Source organism: Aythya fuligula, chromosome 1, assembly GCF_009819795.1.
Source record: "Aythya fuligula isolate bAytFul2 chromosome 1, bAytFul2.pri, whole genome shotgun sequence".
NCBI classification, from domain to species: Eukaryota; Metazoa; Chordata; class Aves; order Anseriformes; family Anatidae; genus Aythya; species Aythya fuligula.
This window is the reverse complement of record NC_045559.1, coordinates 87,986,536-88,008,278: the sequence shown is the minus strand read 5'-3', so window position 1 is coordinate 88,008,278 and position 21,743 is coordinate 87,986,536. Positions and strand designations below refer to the sequence as shown.

Sequence of the window (21,743 nt, the reverse complement as noted above, 5' to 3'; positions counted from 1 at the left end):
TTCCTGTTCTCTTGTCTCTGAGCCAGAGGGACGTATCTACAGGGAAAGTCAGGTCTAAACTCCTCTCTTGCACTGCCTGCTTTATCAAAAGACAGGCTCCTTTTTGGGGTTGAGAAGTTGAACCAATACAGAATCCTTTGGTTCATCTGTATATTGGATGAGAGCTTCTTCGTGTCTTTTTTTTTGCTGCTACTTTTTAGTGGGTGACAAAACACCTGCTGAAAATACTGAAGATATGACTGCTGGCTGTTAGCTGGCCAGCTGGAAAGAGAGGTTGCCCTGCAGGGTCAGGGTGAGTGCTTAGCAAATAAGCTCAACTTATGTGCATTGACTTGTGCAATGCAAGTGTGAGAGGAACAGAGGCAGAGCTAAATCCTAAGAGCACTGGACTTATTTTATGTTCTTTCCAGTGTGGATGACCAACTTGGTACCTCTTGCTACAACTGTTAATTTCCTGTCCTATGAGTGTTTAAAGAGTTCTCCATTTTTTCTTTGAAGAGGTAACCAGTTATGATTGAGTCAGTTGCTGTAGATGTTGGAGGAGAAGGTAAGGATTCCGTAGTTGTAATGGCTTGGTTGTGGACTCTCCCTCCTTGGAGATCTTCAGAAGCTGTCTGGACATGGGCCTGGGCAGCCTGTTCTAGGTGGTCCTGCTTGAGCAGGGACAGTTGGACCTCCAGAGATCCCTTCCAGCCATAACTGTTCTGTGGTTCTGATGAGGTGACTGCAGGAGTAGAAGTACAAATCAACTTGAAGAGCAGAGGTGGTGAGGAGTGCATGGGGATGTGGGGGAAGTGAGGCAAGTGGCAGAACTTCTGACTACGGTGCTTAGCTTCTTGCCACCTAAATGTTCCTTTTGAACTCTGACCACCAGTGTTGCTCCAGAGCAGAATCCAAATAATGCAAGTACAAAACCCAACCTCCTATGCCTGCAGTGCTACATCCTATTCCCTCTTTTATTACTTGCCTTGCAGGTAAGTCTAGCAGTGCTGCCTGAGTATTGAATAACAAATGCACTGTCTAAGAATCGGGCGTTGTTTTTATACAAAAGTGGCATTGTGAGTATTTTCTAAGTTCTCTCTAATCTTAGGCAACCTTCAAGGCACTGAATATTGAGAGGCTGTCAGTGTATGTTTGTAGTGTGCCAAGTTCCTTCCAGGTTAATGAAAGAGGAACTGGAACTTGCACAGAAACAGTCACATCCCTCCATCCTTTTGCAGCCTTAGAAGGAGGCAGTTATCCTCCGAAATGCCTTCCACATTTTTCAAATAGTTGAGCTAAGTACAGAAATAAGTCAATAGAAAAGGATATTACTTCAAAGCTTTGGTGTGATGTTTCTCCTTACACAGGACAGACTTAAAAGCAGTGGAGCAGAATCTGAAACACAGCTTCAATGACCAGACCACCTAGGACTTGAAGAATGATTTGGTAAAGGGCTAGTCTCAACAATGTAGCAGCATCTGTTCCATCAGAAACAAAGTCATTATCTTATATGTATTTTTTTTACCCTCATGAAAAATAGTGCTCTTTTGCAAAGGCTCCTTGCATCTTCCAAATAAAGAACTGTTCCTCTGCTTGGTGCAGAACTTTTCACAGGCGTTACAGTGCTCAAAGAAGCAATTACTTGGTGCAGTTCATCAAAAGAATGGTAACTGCTCCTGTTCTTAACGGCTTAAAAACACACACACAATCATTCCACCATAATAAACACTATAAACAAAGATTATATGATTTTTTTTGTCTATTACAATGAAAGAAGTGACTTAGACTCCCAAAATGGGAATTTAAAGGAATGCCACTAACCTTAATTTGTCTGAAAATATTGTTTACAGGCAGCATCTTAAGTTACTGGATCTGATAACTTAAAGGAAGAGATTAGCATTTTTCCTTCTTGTTTTGACATCCTCTTTTGTAGGTAGGTCATGGTGTTGCTTGTCACTTGCCCAATGCTCCCCGGGGAGTCTTTTTATGCTAGTTCTGCAAGAAAAGAGGAAGGGTGTTTTCTTTTTTATGGATGTCAAACCTAGTATGGATATCTGGCTAGTATGTGGATCAGGAAAAAGGAGTTAAATGGTCACATAATACTGGGCAGTACCTAAAAGGTCGGAATCAATCTCTATCCTCAAAACATAGAAACTGGATAAAAACTTTTTTAGGACTGGTTTTCTAAAGTCCTTAACCTCAAACTCCTACTGCGTTCACCTCCCCACTCCTCTAACATTTTGGTATCTGACTTATTAAATTTTAAATGTGCACTTACATACACTGGAAAAATGAATGATTTTAATTGTTTGGAGTTACTTCTCCAAGGGCTTTTATACATGCCTCATGCTTGTTGCAAGAAACTTTATTTTCACTTGATTATTTGAAGGAGAAATCTGAGAGAATTCTTAAAATTGTAGTAAAAGCTCCTGCAGATGCAGACTTACTGTGAAGTTAGGATGGTGAGGGACTTCTGAACCTCTTCCAACTTGGACAAGAGCTATTTTCTTCATTGTGATGTACAGAAAATCAAAATTCTAGCAGAGAAAATACCAGATAAAATGCTTTTCAAAATAAAACGTGAAATTCTTTGATACCTCTACAGGTAAAGTCCTGTGTGAATAGATGTATTCTGTGTTTTCTATATGTAAGGTAACCTTTAGGTGTACTGGGTCTGACCACCACATTGGGTTGGAGCTTCCAAAAGGGGCCAGTCTGTCTTAGTTTTCTTGCTGTATGACTAAAGGGAGCTTTGATATTTATTTCTATAGGCTCAGCTTAGTGCTGAGTACTTCTGAAAATTCGTTTTGTTTGACTCTTTAGGCTCTTAAATTATGAAGGTTCTGCTCAAGAATTTTTAAAGTGCAACCAAATCCTCTGCTCTTGATTTTGATCATCAGATATCTGATGATGGGTAATTTCTAGATTAAAAAATATATATATTATTTAATATGAATGTTTTAGCCAGAGACAGTGTCATAATAAAAATGAGAGTCAACTGCTGAAAATATCTCTTGCCTGAAGAACTGGATTGCTTCAAGCTGTCTTCTAGTGTCTCACTCCGCAGATAGTTTTAGCTAGTGATAGGATCTGTCTAGTGAAAAATTAACTTACTACAACATATGAACTACTGTTATGTAGGAGTTGACAGCATAATCTGTTGTACTATAAAATGGCTGTGTATTCTGTTTTATTTAGGCACTCTGAAGTTTGACTTGTGAATATTTCGTCCATGTGTTCTTAATCTTGCCTGATACCTCTTCTCTGAAAATATAGGATAATGTATGGGGGGATCAGTACATGGAGTATTGTGCTTGCACAGATATTTCCATTGACTCTGGTATTAGGGTGTTCACAGAACCATGGTCTGGATGCAACCCAATACAAGCCTGCCTTGACAGACTTGAGAACTTGACAGACTTGAGAAGAGGGAAAGAAATGGCTTTTTATTTGTATTGCAACAACCTTATCTCATTTTAAATTAACACGTTTGGGTCTATTGAGCTGTGGCAAATGAGTAAACTTGTTCTTTCTCTCTACACGTAGATTACGCCTGTGCACTCCAGAAGGATATCCTCCTGCAAGGACGTTTGTACCTCTCTGAAAACTGGCTCTGCTTCCACAGCAACATTTTCCGATGGGAGACCACAGTAAGATCTCTTGGTGCAGTTGAATCCCACCTCTTTGTCCTGGGCTATCAGGATATAGGACTCTTTGAGGAACTCTTATACTGTCAGTCTCAAGCTCTGTCTGTCAAATTAGAATGAGTTAAAAATGTTCATTAAAGCAGTTATTGCACTTGCTGTAGAAAAAACCTGAATCATTGAATGAGAAAGGTAAGATAGCCTAGTTAATAGGTGAGGGAGATGTCAAAACCATTTTATAGCTGTGAGAATACTTGTATCTTAAGATAACCTCTTGAATTCTACTCTGTGTGCTCTGAAGTACATAGGACAGGCAACAGCAACAAATAGGCCATGTACTTAAGACAGAGAAGGTTTAGAAATGCTTAACTAAAAACCAAGCTTAGTTTTGTCAGATGGATTTGATGGTCAAATCTTTCTTATTGCAGACTCTTTATTTAAAAAACAAACAAACAGAAAAAAATCTAGAAATCACAGCCTTGAATATATAATCTATTCAAAGACTATTTTTCAGCCAAAACAGCATACATCTTAGTAACCTGCTCCTGCTTGCCTAGCAGTGTGATATTTTGAGCAGTATCTTAAGGCAATCTGAGCTCATCAGCTATATTGGTAGAGCCAAATTATGAGGCCTCCTTAGCAGGGCGCTAATGCGGAGAGGGAGAGTAAGTAGAAGGCCTTCTGCACACACAGGAGAAAGCAAGATCCAGCTGTGTGTTCTTCCTTTATCGAGACTGAACAGCAGCACAATCTTACTTTCAAGGGAAGGCTGGTCAAAGTAGAAAACCTTCTTGCCACACTTTTAAACGGAAGCGTTTCAAGTACTAATATATAAGGTGAATGCACGCAAGTAGGAAGATTTCCAGTGTCTGGATTGCAGATAAACCTGTGTGCAAATGGACTATACTACAAACTTTTTGTGAGATAACATAGACAAGATAGTCTATTATCTGATCTATTCCTTGGCTGTATGACGTACAGAGTGAGATTGGTTTTGGGGTCTGTATGGTTTGTATGTGGTTGGGGTTGTGCCCTTGATCCTGGAGTGCTGCTGGAGAGGTGGAAGAAAAGAAAACTACTTGCTTCCCAAATCCTAGTATGAAATAAGAGGGAATTAATCTTAAATCATCTTAATTTGCTCATACTTTGGAATGCTTACCGTTAAGGTTGTCAAATGAAGACAGCAGTTGCCTTCGTAATCTCATCTGTATTTCATTCAAGTGTTTGGGGTTAGAGTTCCTCTTGCAAATTCTCTGACTCTGTAAATTAAAATAACAGTTAAACCTAAAATAAAATTATCTTATTAAATCTCTTTTCTGCTTAGATTTCTATTGCCTTGAAGGATATCACTTTCATGACAAAGGAGAAGACTGCTCGGCTCATTCCAAATGCTATACAGATAGCAACAAAGGGAGAGAAGGTGAAAAACTCTATTTAAATACACTCTTCTTTTAAGTGATAATTTCCAGAACAGAGCACTTGTAGTTTTTCATTTGAATAAGTAACTTTCACTGTCAAATCTTTAAATGTGACTAGGACTAGACAACGGACTTGGTAGTTTGGTCCCTGTGCACATTGGCTTGGTAATTCAACTTTTAGTAGTGGAGTCTGTAATCAAACTAGTGTTGATGCAGTAACCTAAAGGGGGGTTTTTGTCTTACTGATCCTCCAAGGAAATCTGCTTAAAAACCAGAAGTTTAGGACAAATTCAGAATGTGTCTTTGAATTGGAGATCTGTGTTCTTATTGGATTTAAGTGTCCCAGAAGAAAATTGCTGAAAGCAAAACAACTGTTACCACAGGTTTTGAGTCATGGAGAAATCTACCCATAAACCACCCAATTTTATATGTTGGGAAGTGTAGTTTTCTTGAGGACACATTTAGAAAAAGCTGAAAAGCATGATTCAGAATGCTCTTCTGTGCAATGTGCTTCATGATACCTCTTATGTCAATGCTTTGAAAATTAGAATAATTCTTTGCTGGGTACAGACAGCAGTTGTAGTTATCCATGGTAAATCTAGAGCTTTAGTCTGTGAAGGGGTTGACATTTCCTGTTGCTTCATATTTGGCTGCTCCTTCAATTTCTTCTAAAAATACTAATCTTCTAAAATTACTAACTTCCTTCATTAAGGAAGATATTTATTCCACTGGTAAACAGACATTCAAGTGAGACAGATCTTAAAACTACAAATGATGGATCTAATTTGATCCCCTATTTTGATTATTGTAATTTCACATCTCATGAAAAACAATGAGTATGTGGAGTTAGTATGTGGCCTGTAAGAAATAGGCATGTGCATCTCTGATTTGTTCCACCCCCTGTTTGGAAGTGGGAGAAAGATTTAACTCTGTATGTAGTTGAGGGGGAGCTCTTTATGGAAAAGATACAAATGATTGCAATTGGATACACAGAAGAGCAAGGGTCTTTATACACTCTGTGGATGTTGGGGAACTAACTTGCTTATTAGAAGTGATTAAAAAAAAAAAAGTGTGGAGTGTGAGGAATATGAGAGGAACATGCCATTGGCAGAAATCTTAGGATACTTCAGGTATAAGGAAACATTCTGGCTTTCTTAAAAATACCTGCAAGCGATTTTTATTTTGTACCTTTGTCATCTTCTGCAGTTTTTCTTCACGTCGTTCAGTGCAAGAGACAGAAGCTACCTCAGTATCTTCCGCTTATGGCAGAATGTGTTGTTGGATAAGGTAAGCTTGTAAGTGCCAGTACCTGAGTTTAAGTAACAACCTAATCTTTTTCTAATGTACATAGATGTGTCTTTAGAGGATGAGAGACTTTGCTTAAGAAGTCAGTTTTTCCTTCCAGACACAGAATTCTAACCTGGTGTTCTCCTTCACCTCCTCCTACTTTATATAACAAACTTTGTATCCATCAACTTTGCTGTTGATGGAGCATTTTTTCTTTGAAGACAGGTTGCATGATTCTCTTAACTACCAACTTAAGCAGATGTTGGCAAGCATTTGTTTTCATATTTTCTGCGGCTAATTTGTGACCAAAAGGGCAAGAGACTTTTTTTCAGGGAAAGCTTTTTTCCTTTTTAAGGAAAAAGCCAAAAGTCACCTTCTCAGATAAGTTAGCAGAACCTTTGCCAACCAACTCATTACAATTCCCCTGACCTTGAATAACTGCAACAAAGGCGGGCTGAATGATACAAAAGTGTATTTTGGCAACTCTGCTAGTTAGCTTGATGTATATTGCAATTTGTGGGCACTTAAGCTAATCTTCTTTCTAAAAATATGCTGACACTTTCTTTTGCAGAACATCAATGTAACTAATGCAATTTTCGTAAACCAATTCCTTCCTGTTTATGGCTCTTGTTGTTTAAAAATTCCAACACATTTGCAACTGAACACTGAAATATCCATATATAACTCTGTAGTGTGGTGGTCCCCAAAGGCTTAAAGCTGTTGTGATACTTATATGTGGTTGCCGCAGACATTTTTGGTTTGATGAATTTTAAGGCAGCCCAGAGATGCTTTTTGTAAAAATCAAAAGCTGAAAATCAAGGAGAGTGCCAATTAAGGCAAAATTAATCTGTTTACAGCAAATCTTTACTGCTTAACCAAACTGGATCAAGTTATAGAGGGGATGAGGGGGGAATTGACGTTTCTAGAATTGGATCCAGTGGTTACACTACAATGACAGCTGTTCAGTGACCTGTTGCTAGAAGAAAGCTGGTGATGCATCCAAATAGTTTTGCTGCTTCCACATGCAAACCCCCTCACCCTCATGGCAAGGGACAGCATACATTTGAAAGGTATCTCATAACCTCTGAAGCTGTCATCTCTGTCATGGTATACAACACTGTGAGTGTGTGAAGCGTGGTGTTTGTGGGATCCAGTAGCCAAAGGGATCCCATCAGAATTTGTGAGGTTAGTGACAATATACTGAATCTCTCTGGAACCAATTCCAAAAAGAGCTGGTTTTGATGTTTCTACTGCTAGCAGTTAAATATTTTAAAGACTGTGGATAACTTAGCTATTCTCTAGAGTATGTCAACTAGACTAGGTGTTGACATGCAGCTGTTATGAAATAGTAATTCATGTCTTGTCAGAAGTAAACTCTGAATGCAGCCATCACAGTGTTGGTTTGCGCCACCTGATGGTAGATAATCCCAGAGTTGCAGGATTTGGATCCAGGGGATTGGAGAACTGCATGTGCTTCAAATCATGTTTGTGCAGAGGTCACTTCCAGTCACTAATCCTGGCCTCTTCCTGGGCTTTGAGTTTGTGTTACGAGGTCTCACTCTGAAGAGTGACCTACATGCTTTACCTGAGATGCACTAAGCTTTCATCCCCTGCAGAACTTCTCAGTGGGGTCAGCGTGCTCTTTCCCAGATCTCCATCTTGTGGCCATTCTGCATTGTAAAGTATCACGTGTCATAGACAGTTGAACAAGTAGCCTTCTGTAAAGTCTGCCTTTTTATTAGAAATTACTTGTTTGCCATGCATTGCGTAGGATAAGCAGCAGAAAATGATATTCCATGCCTGAGCTTAATTAGGCCACCAAGACGCTGTCTCCAACTTTGTGTCACTATTCTTGTAAGGATTCTGGCTCACCTTAGTTGAGTTGTGATTACCTAGCTTATCATATCTCCTTCAAATCTTGCTCAGTGTACAGTACTCTGCACACGAAGCTCTTCAGCTGGGAATCAGTGGGTACCTTCCTCCTAAGATGGTCCATTTTTAGGATTTCTTTTTGGAATGTCCTTGTGAACATTTTTCCTTTTTTGGGGGGGAGGGGAATCCAGTTTTCATCCATTCCTCTTGCAAAATGTACTCAGAGTGAGTCCCTCAAGTTTTTACCTTGCCATTGTTTTTTAAACACCCCTGCTTGAAGGGGAAGCATCATGGAAAATAAGGAATCATTAATGTAGGTCTGGAAGAGACATGACACCGACCTTGATAAAACAGATAGCTGCTTCCACATCCACTGAGGCTTTCAATAATGTATCAGTTTATAAAATCAGCCAGAATTCCTGTTTTGCAACAGGCTTTCCAGATTGGTAAAGCAACATTACTAGTGGCTATTAATGATGGTAAGAGCAATGGCATGTATACTATTGCTTTGTTTCCCTGAAGTTCATGGGTGTCAAATATCCCTTAGTTTGAGGGAGAAGGAAAAAATTAAAATCTAATTAGGCAGGTCATTCAAATCCTAAACAAACACGGTGTTTCTTATTTCTAATGGAACAAGATCTTAACTTAATCGGCTTCAATTCCCTTGAGGCCTTTTCCCTGGAGTTGGATTTATTTTCTTATTGTTCTTACGCATTGCTGGGTAGAGATTTGCACCAATCTCCAGAGCATGTTTGTATTTGGGGTGTCTCTGGAGTAAACCTGCAAGGAGCGTCTCGTCTTGGTCTGTCCATGTGGGTAAAAATCAGCAGCTTTGCTTCTGCCAGGGGTGTTTTGTAGTATTGCTTGTTCCATGCTGTTGGTTTGACTAGCATGAAGCAAAGTATTGGTATTTTATGCTCCAGGATGAAAGGAGAAAAGCTGCTTCAAGTAGCCTTACTTTTCCTCAAGAAATGAGGAATAATTTGGTGTAGATCGTCACCTCGAGTGGGCAAAGCCCACCAGGTTTGGGTTCCAGCTTCAGAGCCTCTCAACCCAGAACTAATCTGACAGAACAGAGCCAGGTGTTGTGGTGTCGGGCTGTGACCCTACTACACCCAGCCCTGCTCAATATAATAACCGAGCAGAGTGCGAGAAGCCTGGTGTTTCTAGACCCGGCAGCTAGCAAGTCTGAAGGCAGAAACCCACAGGAAACAGCTTTATTTGTTCCCCAAACACGCACTTTTGTCGCCCTGCCCGAGGCCGAGGGGCGCAGGGCGTGAGGGGGCCGGCGCCTGACGGGGCGCGGCGGGCCCGCCATGAGCTCCCCGCGGCTGCCCCTGAGGGCCGTGGGGCCGGGCCCGGTGTCCCGGGAGCGGCGGGGAGGAGCCGGGACGAGGAACCGGGGCCGGGACCGGGGCTGGGGCCGGGGAGGAGCCGGCAGGGTGGTGTGTGTGTGTGGAGGTGAGCCTGGGCGGCCGGCTTTTGGGGCTGGCAGCAGAGGCGCGGTGCTGCAGAAAGGGCGGCGGGTGGAGGGAGCCGGGAGGCGGGGAGGATCCCCTCGGCAAAGGGCTTTCAATAATGCACGGCTGCCTGACGAGACCGGCTCCTGCAAGCAGTAAGCAGCAAACAGTAAGCAGGACTTGTGTTACTGCCCGGCTGCCACGCCGCTGCTCCCTCGATCAGTACGGATCGTGGCTCTGGCACCTTTCCCGGTGTGATGCCTCTCGTCTCTTTCTCCTAAATCCCCAAGCCTCATCCCCTCCTTTCCTTCCTTCCCTTCTACTTTCGTTTTAGCCCCTTCCTGCCAGGAAAAGTGGACTTTGAAACCTGTTGCTTGCTTTGCTGAGGGGAGTCTGTCGCAGCGCTGTCACCTCCCTAATTTTCCTGATGATCAGAGAGAGCCTGAACAGATCCCAGTAGCTGCGGGCAGCAGCTTATGGGGAAAGGGAAGAGCTAGCCGTGAGTCAGGTGGAGTAAAATAGCTGCTGGTGCTCTGGAAGTGTTCAAGGGGGTTGTGGCAGTGTCCTGCCTTGGCAAGATGGGCTGCTAGCTCACCTAGACACTGCTTGCAGTGACTGAGCTGTTAGCCTCTTGCTGCTGGTAAAGTGGTCTGAGCATCCCGAGGAAACAGGTGTGTATTTATTAAGCAGTTTGTCTGGGACCAAAGAGGGAGCCTCTGGCTGTCTGCTGGTCTTGTGTTATATCCCGTGAAATTCAAGAGGGAGCTGCCTCGAAGGTACCTGTGAAAACATTGGTGACAAACGAAGAAGCAAGTAGTAGCTACAAGTATGTTTTTCCTTGAAATACCAGGTTTTTTAATGTCTAGTGTTACTGGTTGAACAGTGGTGGGTTGGGGAGATGGAGGAGACGTGAGTACAGTTCCCCAAAATGCTGAAACCCAATCTTGAAATGTGATACCTAAATGCTTTCAGACCTTGTCAGAAGTGAGGTTAAAGGCTGTGGCGTAATTCAAACTTCTTACTGTTTTGCCTACCGTGCCTTACTGCCCCGTACCGTAGTTCTCGACTAGCTTGCTTTCTTTCAGAGGCTGACCAAGCAGGAATTCTGGCAGCTGGTGCACCAGAGCTATGGCTCTGAGCTGGGCCTGAACACCGAGGAGATGGAGAGCTTCCACTCGTCATCTGAGGACAATGGGCAGTCTCGGTAAGAGGAGGCTCTAAAACTTACTGAAATACTCGTGGAAAAGCACTGTCCTCTTTCTTTGAAAATGTTTTTCCGAATTGCTCCTGTAGCCTTACTGGAAAGGATAAACTTATCGTAAAGACCTGAAGTGCATGAACTGAACTGCATAAAAACTTAATTGTGCTCATTGTTTAAAATAGTAGGAGCACAGCTGAGGCCCCTTAGGGGAGGCAGATATAGGTAGACCTTGCTGTCCTTGGATCTGCTTGGGGGGAGGGCAGGATAGCTTAAATATCAACTTTTTTTCCTGATAATACTTAGTCAGGACCTATATGCCCTTAAACAATACGGAAGGGCTGAATGGAATGGAGCTATATCAGATGTTTTAACCCTTTTTCTTTCCTCCATGGAGACTAAAACACTTGTTTTGCTTTGTTTTTCTGACGTCTGAGTTCCTAGCTTGTTTTTGTATGATGTTCAGTTTGAATTAGGAAGCTAGAAGCTAGATTGTCTTTTGAACTGTTTTATTGATTTCTCAGAACAAATGTGAATTAACTTCTGAACAGTTGGTGTAATTCTAATAACAGGGCTTTAGTTTGATATCTTTATCTAAATAAGCATGACTCTCTAAAACTGAAGAATGTAACATGCATTTCCTTTTCAATCCTTGATTATCTTTGTGTGTTTGTTAGGAAAAGTAAATTCACTGCAAGCTTCAAAAGATGTCCCATTAAATACTGCATTTTTTACAGGTAGAAAACCATGAAGTACTTTGCAACTCAGGAATAAGGGATGCAGGAGAAATCTTACCTTAACCTTTCTTCAGACGTTTTCTTTCCAAATTTATTATAAGTTACTTCTGTTTCCCATTTTCCCACAGTACTTACTTTCTCTAATTGACCAGTGCTCAGGCAGAAGCTGGATTTTTTTGGTAGTTAGGGTGAGGAATATGGCTTGAGAGATTAATAAGCTGGAGGAATGAGTTGGTAGTTTTTAATGTTAGCCGAACAGCCATGGTTTGAGAGCAAAAATCACACATGAAAAGCTTTCTCAGATTTTCTCAGCTTTTACAGCTCCAAAGATACCTTCCTTTTTCCTTTGGACAGATCCAGCGTTTGTGATGAACCTGGAGAAAGAGATGACAAACTACCTAAAACGATTGGTTTAGTTCGGGAACCCACGCTTCAGACAGAAGGAGAGTCCCTCAGCAAACATGCACTGCCAGGAGTAAGTGTTGACCTTCTTGCTATTTGTAACCAATAAGCATGTATGCTTGCATATCTGTAAAGGTAAGAATGCATGGGGTTGTAATTTCTAAAATTCACTGGAAGTTCACGACAATTTAAAAGGTTTTCACATTAGAAATTAGATATGAATGTTGTCAGATCTCAGGAATATATTCAGGAAACAAATATTTGTATAAGATGTTGGTGTGAGTTTCAGCAGCATCCTGTTGCTAATTCACTGCATAATCTGGCCAGAATGCTGAGGTTTTGGCCTTGATCTTCCTAGCTGTAAAAAATAAAACTGTTTATCCACCTTCCTATATACCCTATGCATTCTTATATAAGTGCTTTTTGAAAGAAATGCTTTTGTTTGCATTCTTAAAAATGCAGATATAGATCTCCTCATAAAGATATCTTGTACGTGAGGATAATAATATCCTCATGTACATCCTGTACATTTTGGAGATCAGTTGGTCAGTTGCTATGAATGACTAAAACCTTCCTTCCCCTTCCACGTGCCCTAAATTAACTTTTCTGAAATGTTTCAGAAAGGGAGGGGAGAAAGCACCCTTGGAAGGTGCTTGGAAGGGTGAGTATTCCCCTAATCCCTAACCTAATACGGTTAATAAAACCGTACAGGCACGGCTGTTTCATTCATGGTGTTGAATGAATTTGTGAATGTGACTGGCTGCCTGGGAGGGCAGGCGCGTTAGTAGTGCTGTCTGAGGTGTGCGCAGCATTTAGCACAGTTCCTGGGGCTCCTATGTGCAGTTGTAGTCCTAAAAGGTTACAGACATTATCTCTTGGTTAATAGGTGCCCCAAGGGAATGATCTGGGAAAAGCAAACAGAGCACCAAAGTGTTTCACTTCAGTCAGAATGGGAATTTAATTGCTGTTTCTGCTTTAAAAAAAAAAAAAAAAATGAGGAAGGGGAAAAAGATGCTTTAACAATCCTTATTTTCATGTAGTAGTTAATTTGGTTTGCTAAAACTGAGGTTAAGTAGGCTTTAAATAGTTTTGTGGAAATCCAAGTTAATGGCTAGAGACTGATACCCAGCAAACAAGCTGGTATTTGTCAGATGTTAAAAGCTTAGTTATTAGGGTGATGGGTATCCCTCATGGAAATCCTAGGAGTATAAAACGAGATTTTTGGAGAGCTGTAGGGGACATTGGAAAGATTGTGGATGCTGTTGGACTTTGGGCTCTTCAGGATAAGTAAAATCTACCCAGGTAGCCTTGATTTGGACTTGCTTGAGTCTTGTTTGCACAAGTACAAGCCCTCTTAAAATAACCGCTCCGTTTGGAAAAGTGCTTTTGTTTACCTACTGGGTGTCGCTCCCGGAGATCTCTTGTAGGTGCCAAATCTAGTTGTGCATGTTGGTAAGCAGGAATGCCTAGGGATGGGATCAGCAAGCAGGGAAAAGTGCTAGGATTCTCCCTTGACTTGCCTACCTTTAAAACCTACCTTTAAAAAGTTCTCTAATTGTGATGTAAAACGTCAGTCTCGATAAATCTGTTCAGTTTATGGTTTTACTGTAGCTAAAACACGTCATGGTTGTGTTGAGCTGTGTGTGTCATTTGGTGTTTCTTAAGCATGTCGGCTCCCCACAGCTCTGGATTGCAGTGTATGTTGCAGAAGCACAGGAGCAATAGGAGGAGACGGGATGGTAGCACTTAAAAAGCTTTTATCAAAAATGATTGCACTGATGACACACCACACAATTGCATTCCAAAGGCTGGAGGAGAAGAGGCTTAACTCCTCCCTTTGTGCTCTGACAGGCAAGGGAAGTCCAAAAGCTCTTTCCAAAAGAGATCAGAACTGATGGGAGGGGTTGGCTTGCATTTCTTGGACTGTCTTGGAAAAAGGGTTGTCAATAGGCAGCTGTTCGTAGTTGATTAAAGAAGGTGGGTGTGTAACACCACTTGTGGCTTGTCTGCTTCTCCAAGCGCAGGTCACCTCTGTATGGAAACCACCTTCTTCTTTCTAGGCTTCCTTAGAAGGCTCTGTAAAGTTTCCCTGTCTCAGAGCCCTCTGTTAAAAACTAAAATGCATTGGCACAGAGCTTAGTGGTCTTGGACTGGCTCAGGAGGCAAATGTGCATAAGGAAGAAATGTTCCATTTACTTCTGGTTGGCAGATCTTAAAATCAGTAATCTTTAGTATAAAAAAAAAAAAAAAAAAACAAAAAAAACAAGAAAGTAGAGTTGATTGCAGGATATTCCGAAAGCATCAGCATGAATTTCTTCCTTGACATCATGAAGGACTTATTTACCTACAAACTGACACAGATCTATAAAGGTTTCTCCACTCCTAGCTCCCTTCTCCTTTCTCTCTGTGCTGTTTTGACATTGAAGTGTTAGTTACTGTCCTCATTCCTGTTGTGTGCCTAACTTGAGGCATGGTAGCTCCTTTCAATAGGCACGCATTTGTTAATCGATCTGCATTGCTGATGCAGTAGTCTTTCCTTTTTTTTTTTTTTTTTGACCTTGAGGGAATATTTTTACTTGCTTCTACTGCAGTTGAATTCATGCCTGTCTCTATTCTGCAGCCACCCACCTTCTGCTAATGGCCCTCGGTTGCACAAAATGGAAAATGGTCTTTATTTTCTGAAAAAAGCCAAGGAGTACAGGAAGTACACGATGACTATTCAAGTGGCGGATGCTCTTGTTTTATTTAGGCAGTGCTGAATAATCTTTAAGGATGGTGGTGTTGCAGATGAATTGGAGCTACTCGCTCGAGGAGACCTGATCTTGTTTATCACAGTCCACGTGCTGCTGCCTGTGGGGGCTGTGCTATTCTTGATCCCAGCTGTTCCACTGGAGGCAACGGGAGCTTTGAAGGGAGGCTTAGAATGAAGATTGTGGCTCATAGCCAGGCTTTTTGGGTGGCACACTGAGATGTACAAACCTTGTACGTGTGGTTTTGCCAGCGGTTACTTCTTGAAGTGTTCAGTGATGCATTTTGGTAGGCTTAGCCCCCAGTTGATGTAGTTAATGGTTCAGAGCTGCATCGATTCAGTGACTGATGCTGTGGGGGATGCTTTGCTTCTGTATTACAGATGGCAAATGATATTCCATTGCTTTGTTTTGGAGAAGTAATATTTTATATGTAGGATGGCTGTAGACACTATTTTTTTTAACTATTCCCTTTACCTAAGGCTACTGGAGCCCTACAAAGTAAGAACACAGTCTCAAATATCTAATTATGATGATCTAATCCTGGTGAAGAAGGGAGATCCTGTCTATTTCATTGTGCTTCCCCTCAGGGTTGTTGGACCTCTTCCTAAATTGCCAAAAAAAAAAAAAAAAACTAACCTGACCAATAAAAAGTAAATAAATATTGTAACCTAAATATTAGGTTAATGAGTTTATAAATGCTAGCATGGATGCAAGGAAGGGAACCAAGCTGTGCAGGTGGATGCAAAGAGACTGGGCAGGGAACAAACTGCCCCTTTTAGGCAGCTCTTGGTAAGATGGAGCAGATAAGTTTGTCCCTTGCTACTAGGGCAAAGTGGAGTCTGAGATAAAGTAGAAAGGAGGCTGGCTGCTATAGGGGAACAAGGGAGGAAATTAATGCTTGACCGAGGAGTAACTGAGCTGGTAGAACTTGTGGCTTCCTTTCTAAATCTTTTTCCTTTGCAAGTAACTTGCTTTTTAAAAGGTCTGTGTTTACTGATAGATTTATTTTTTTTTCCTATTGGTTGTTTCAGGTGGAAGAGTCCCCGACTGAGACGCAAATAAAGAAGAGCCCTCTTCCATCGTCAGAAAGAAAATCTGTTAAGCTAGTCAGGAGCAGATCTTTTGAAAAGTCATTGGATCTGAATGAGAATGAAAATCTTCCAGAGAAGAGCAGTGCCTCAGACAGTGAAGAAGGTAAATCTTTCAACAGTTAGAAGCAGTAAGACAACCCTACTCGCGTGATCCTTCTCATTTGGTGGGGCAAGTTAGAGAACTTTCTGGTTTTGTGAAATTTGTTTTTGTTTCACCCACTTGTAAGAAAAACACCTTCGTATCTTAGTTTCTGGAAAAAAATGTTGGGGTGTTTAGAATGAAAATGATATTTTAACTTTTTACCTTTTGGTGGGCAAAGAGATGCTAATATCTTAGACTTAAAAAAAAAAAAAAAAAATCTTGACAGTGTGGTGTTCACTTTCCACGTTCTCATAGGTATTTAAAATGCTTTTCAGTTTATTTTCACTTGTTGAGAACTGAGGGAAAACACTTCAGACTCTTCTTCTAATTCTTCCCACCCCTTTTACGTTTTTTTTTTTTTTGATGCTTACGGGCTTCAGTGTTACTGATGGAGTAAACTGAGGAACTTGTTGAAAGTCCAGACGAGACAACTTCCCAGTTTTCAGGAGCATATTCTGCATGTTCTGAATCTTGTCTAAGGATAAACAACCTTAAATACATCCTAGAGTAGACCACACTGCATACCAGCAAAGCTAGCATCTTGATGGATACTAACACATCATCCTCTTGATTTATACCTCGTTATCTAGTACCAGGCTAGCAGGAGCTTGGCTAACACAGCAATGTAGCCCTTGTAACTTGGCAGCTGCATGCTTCCTTTCCTCTTTCTGTCCTAGAAGAGAGAAGTATGGCTGCGTGTTTCATTGTGGCTTTGGTAGGAGTGTATTTGCTATGTCTTGGGGAGAGGGTGAGGCCAGAACATGCCTTGCGCCCAGACTGGATGACAGTAACGTGCAAATTTCACTGGGTGCTTGTTCTTTGGTCCCACAGAGGCCCTTGACAAGTTCCCCCTCTAATATGAGCTCTTCCCCTATCATGGGGAGCTCTTCTGTGCAAAAACCCATAGTTTTACAAACATTTCACAGAAGCTGTGGTGGGTGTTCTGTTGAATATCCTCATTTTGGACTCTGTGAACACCTTTAAAACAAAGCCCACACAACCTGAGTCAGTTTCAAAGTCTGCAGTGGCTTGCAAATGAAGGACAGAAAACCTCACCAGGGCAGCTACTTCTGAACACGCCGCTATTTTGCTTTCATATGCAAAGAGAGAACTTGCTTTCATTGCCTGTTGCCAGGAATAGAACAGATCAATTTGAGGCCGGTTCTTAATCTGGCCGAGAAACTTTGTGTAGCATCTTTTCAGTCAGAATTGGCAATGGAAGGTGCATGCAGGTGCTATCAAGTTGGGATCGCTGGAGTGAGGAAAGCTTTCAAAGCCGTGGATTGATCTGGCCATCTGCAAGGTGTGAGCTTTGCCTGAGGATGTACTTGATGTTTCAGTTACCTTTCTCTTTGCTTCCCCAGCACTGCTGCTGCTTGCTGGTGTTGGGATTCAGCTTGGTGGATGTCAAGCTGTATCATTTTTGTGAGTCTGCGTATTTGAATGAATTTCTGGTTATGCCCCTATGCATTGAACGAGCTTTACACATTAACTCAGTCCCAGGTATGTCTCTTAAAGCTGCAGAAAGTTTCAGTTTTCTGATGTTTTAGCTATTTTGGATACCCTTGGATTTTTAAATGGTGAAGGTATCCGATGAAATGGGTTGAAAATAGGCCTGCTTGCCTAAATGATAAAGCGAATCCCAGCTGTCATCCCTGTGCTGGTGATACTCAGCAAGCAAAGCCTATTAAACTGGAGATGTCCCTTTAAAAGAGGACTGAATTCATGCTGCTCTTATTTCTCCTCCCTCCCCCAAGATGAGTCTCCTTTATTCGGAGCAGGATTTTCTAGTCCCACAACATTAATCTTTTCTCGCAGATCACTCTCCTCATGCCTAGAATTTTTTTTCTTCTGTTTCTCTGCCTGTTTTCTATTGCGATTGCCCCACACTCCTAGAAGGTGAGCTCCTTCATTCAGGTGAAATTAGCTTTCCCACACAGCAAAGGGTTACCCATGTAATTAATCTCTTTGTGTCCTCTGGCTCCTGCTCAGGCTGCCCATGTAGGTGTCCTGGCAAATAAGGTGAGGGGGCAAGCTCAAGACTTGTTCTCCAACTTCACGTCCGCCTGACACCAAAAGCTGGAGTGCCAGAACCTTGGCAGCTCCTTGTCCTTCATGATTTTCACATTGCATTCACATTGGAAGGGGTCTCGCACCACACACCACTGGCTCAGTGACCTGTACCTTGGTGTTTTAGTTTGCTTTCATAAACTGGAGTATAAATCTTGGGCCGTGACAAACTCTTGGCTGAGACAGAAGTTAATATCTGCAGCCTCAACGATAAATTTCAGAAAACAAATTTTAGCTCAAGCACAGAACGCGTTCCCAATATAGAAGCATCAGATTCTGAGTTTCCTCAAAGGACTGCCTGCGTTGGGTGGAGGGTTTCTATATGCAACTATAATGCTCAGCAGCATCAAATGCCTCGAAGAAAGAAGGGAGAAGTAGGATATTGAAAAATACTGTTAGAAAGCTTTACTGTGTATGGGGGGCCTCATAATTCCTGACCTCCTGGCTTGACTTACTGTGGTGTTTCTGCGTGCATTAATAACCACCCTAAATGCGTGGTCTGCAGGGGAGCATAATTGCTTGTGCTCTAATGCTGGGAGGTGGGTGCAGTGGTGGTGTGGCTTTTCTTGTCGGTAGGGATGTAGGATGTGGAAGGGTTGAAAGGGGTTCAGCCTGCTTTTTTTCAAGAGCTGAAATTGTGGATATACAGTGCGTGTACAGAAGAGTAGCCCTGTTACCTTGCTGACATTATAATCACAATATTTAAAGCATGTACTATGTTAAATATATGGCTGCCAATAATCTGTTGCTTTGGGATTTGAAGGAATATCTGTTGTGAATTATCTAAACGCTTTTCTTGTGATCAGGAAAAAAGCTTGCACTGTCACAGTATTTTTCAGTACTTTCCCAAAGCTAATTTGGTACTTAGCCTTTTAAAATATAGGAGAGTTATTTGGTAATGGTCGCTACTGCTGATGTGGTCTTTAAATAGATGGTGGCTGGAAGATGTTCACTCTAGGAATTAGTTTTAACAACCTGATTTCAGGTGCATCTGTTCTAAGTCTCTGACCTGTGCATTATTCTCAGTGTGTATGGTTTTTTTCTCCTGCTCCTCTTCCAGCTCTGCAGAGTGGGAGAATCAGTCACCTCAAGTCTTTTTTGATAGTCTGTTCTTAGTGGTTCAACTTTTTATTTGCTTACAGTATGTGTTGAGCTTCACAAGCTGTTGGTTGTTAATGAGAATTGGAAAAACAGATTTATTTTTTTTCCCTGACTCCTCTACACCTCCTCAAGGTTTTTTTTTCTTTCTTGTCTTGCACTGCAGATGTTTTCAAACCTCTGCAATCACTGGTGCATAATGGTATTATATGCAAACAGCATTTCACAGCTTGCCATACAGTGATGAAAATGACCTTACAAAGTGCAAGGCAGCAGTGGGGGAGGGAGTGGACTTGCTGCCTTCTTGCAGAACCAGGACACTCAGGGTAATGTTTGCTTGGGGTTTTTGGGTCCCTAGGGATCCTAACCTAAAATCTGAATGATTTCATGTTCTCTTATCAGACAGTTACTCCAATTCACCTATAAGTTTTTTCAGGCTGAGCAAGTTAGCGGCTGATAATTACATACTGTTAAGAACAGCACTAAGAGTTAAGGAGTTAGACTGATATCTGCTTGGGAATAAAAACATTTTTTCATAAACAGTATTTCTAAGCTAGTTCTAGGTAGAAAATGCTCCATGTTGCTCTAGAATTGTGATAACTCATACAGGTAAGCTACCTACATCTTAATTAAACCAAAAAAGAAGACAAATACATATATTTGTAACGAAGTCAAGTGTTTAAAGCTTTCTATTCTGTCCAAACTGCAAGTGTATAGTCTGAATGTTTGTTTAATCTGTACGTTTATTCTTGCTGTGCTGCTGTTGGTGCTCACTGCTTCATGTGGGATTCCTGCAGCTAAACACTGAGAAGCCCAGATGGAAGGGACTTAAAGTTTGTCAAGCTCTTGGTATAGGCAGTGACCGGGTCCTGCAGGTGTGGAATTCAGAGGCTTTCATACACACGTTTTTCCAGGCCTCTTTCAGAAAGCCTGGAAACGTTTCAGATAAAATAGCTGTTTAAACAGTAGTATCTAAAGCAGCTGATTAGCCTGATTATATCAGCCTAGTTTCAGCTTGCGTTTTCTGAAAATACTCTTCTGTGACAACACCAATTTTTCAGGAGCTGAGAGACTGTAACTAAAAACACTTCTCAATAGATGCTTTCATGCACTTGGCAGCTCGCTGACTGCTCCTTAGAGAGCTATAACTAGATAGAAAAAGTGTAGGCAAATCAGCTAGCAGGAAACTGCCTATAAATTAAAACACTATAGATCCATGGATGCTCTGGCTGTTGGGCTTGAGCCTTGAGGAGAGGCTTCATGCTTGAAGAGTAAAATATTCCAGTAGCAAGGTCCAGATCTTAAAGTAATAATGCATGACCTTTGAGTTATCTGCTGCCTGGCTCCATACAAGCTGGCTGATGCCCAGCAGTTAAGGGGGATGTCAGCATCAGAACACCTGAAGCTTCCCCTCCCTCTTAGCAAAAGAGGGGAAGTGTGTTTTGAGATGAGGTCTGCAGCATCGAGGCCTTGCTAGCTGAGGTCACTTACAGTTCACTGAGTTTTGATGGAACTAGGCTCAGCTCTGAGAGGAAATACAGTGAATGTAAGCTGAAAACCCAACCTGAATTTCTAGCTTCCTGCAGAATGTTTCAACACAGCCGAATCTGTATTCTAGCAAATAAGGACTGCATGTTGGTTAGTTAAATAGGTCTCAGAATGCCTGCTGGCTTCCTGTCCCACCTCGGAATTGTATCAGCAGAAAGCAGCACAGGAAGGCCATCTCTCATGAAAGCATAAAGATACTCATGCTTCACTTTGCGGTCATGTATTGAAGCCTACTTAGGTTAAAGAACTTTTTTGGAGACATGTATGTGTGTAGTGGGGACTTCTAACAGGCTGGAAGCAGTCCTAGAGCAGCATCAAAACTGGGTTTCACTGAGGGCTTCTGTTGTGGTTAGTTGCTACGCTTGCATTTATCGATCCTGACTGCTATGAAATCATGTTCTAAGGGCTGTAACCTTCGCCTGCAGGCGGTTTGTGACCTGTAGCATGATATTCAAGCTACCTTTGTTTTGGTTGCTGGCAATGACCTTTGATAGCTCTGAGAACTCACTCATATCAGTTGAAAGGTTAGGCGTCCTGACTTCTGTTTTGCTTCCAAAAGCGTTATTTTCAGACATTTTGCTTGGTTTTGGTGTATGGGGTTAGGTTTTTAGGATTTTTGTGCACTATTTTTTGGTAATAAACTAGAGTGGTCTTGTTTGTAAAGCATGAGCAGACAGAGTTGGGGTTGGCACAGGAAACTGCTGTCCCTCCAGGATTATGATTCTGTCCCTTATCTATTGAGAGAGTGGCTGTAACAGCCACAAAGCTGACTCATGCCAGCAACCAACAGGCAGCAGAAATAAAGCTCAGTGCTGGGCCCACTGAACACCTTTGGGGTGCTTGGTGGTGGTTTAACATAGGGAGGGTGATAAAAACATCCTGATGCACTTTGCAGCCCTGCAAAATGGAGCAGGGTACTCCTGGCGTTCCCCTTGCAATAGGTATGGAGGAAGGAACGCTTTGAGGAAAGGTCTGTCCCTGGTCTCTTGGTGTGGACAGTACCAGCAGTACAGATGTTAGAAGTAGAATTTGGATATTAGCCAC

The 21,743-nt window shown here is 41.8% G+C and overlaps 1 protein-coding gene across 1 annotated transcript in view; it reads left to right on the top strand.

The window, feature by feature from the left end:
• Nucleotides 1-21,743, top strand: part of GRAMD1C (GRAM domain containing 1C) — a 48,932-nt gene that overhangs the window by 16,926 nt on the left and 10,263 nt on the right. The window contains exons 4-9 of the mRNA XM_032207548.1: nucleotides 3,529-3,632; nucleotides 4,951-5,046; nucleotides 6,251-6,331; nucleotides 10,749-10,867; nucleotides 11,953-12,073; nucleotides 15,782-15,944. Coding sequence (XP_032063439.1) covers nucleotides 3,529-3,632; nucleotides 4,951-5,046; nucleotides 6,251-6,331; nucleotides 10,749-10,867; nucleotides 11,953-12,073; nucleotides 15,782-15,944 — 684 coding nt within the window. The remainder of the gene's footprint in view (nucleotides 1-3,528; nucleotides 3,633-4,950; nucleotides 5,047-6,250; nucleotides 6,332-10,748; nucleotides 10,868-11,952; nucleotides 12,074-15,781; nucleotides 15,945-21,743) is intronic.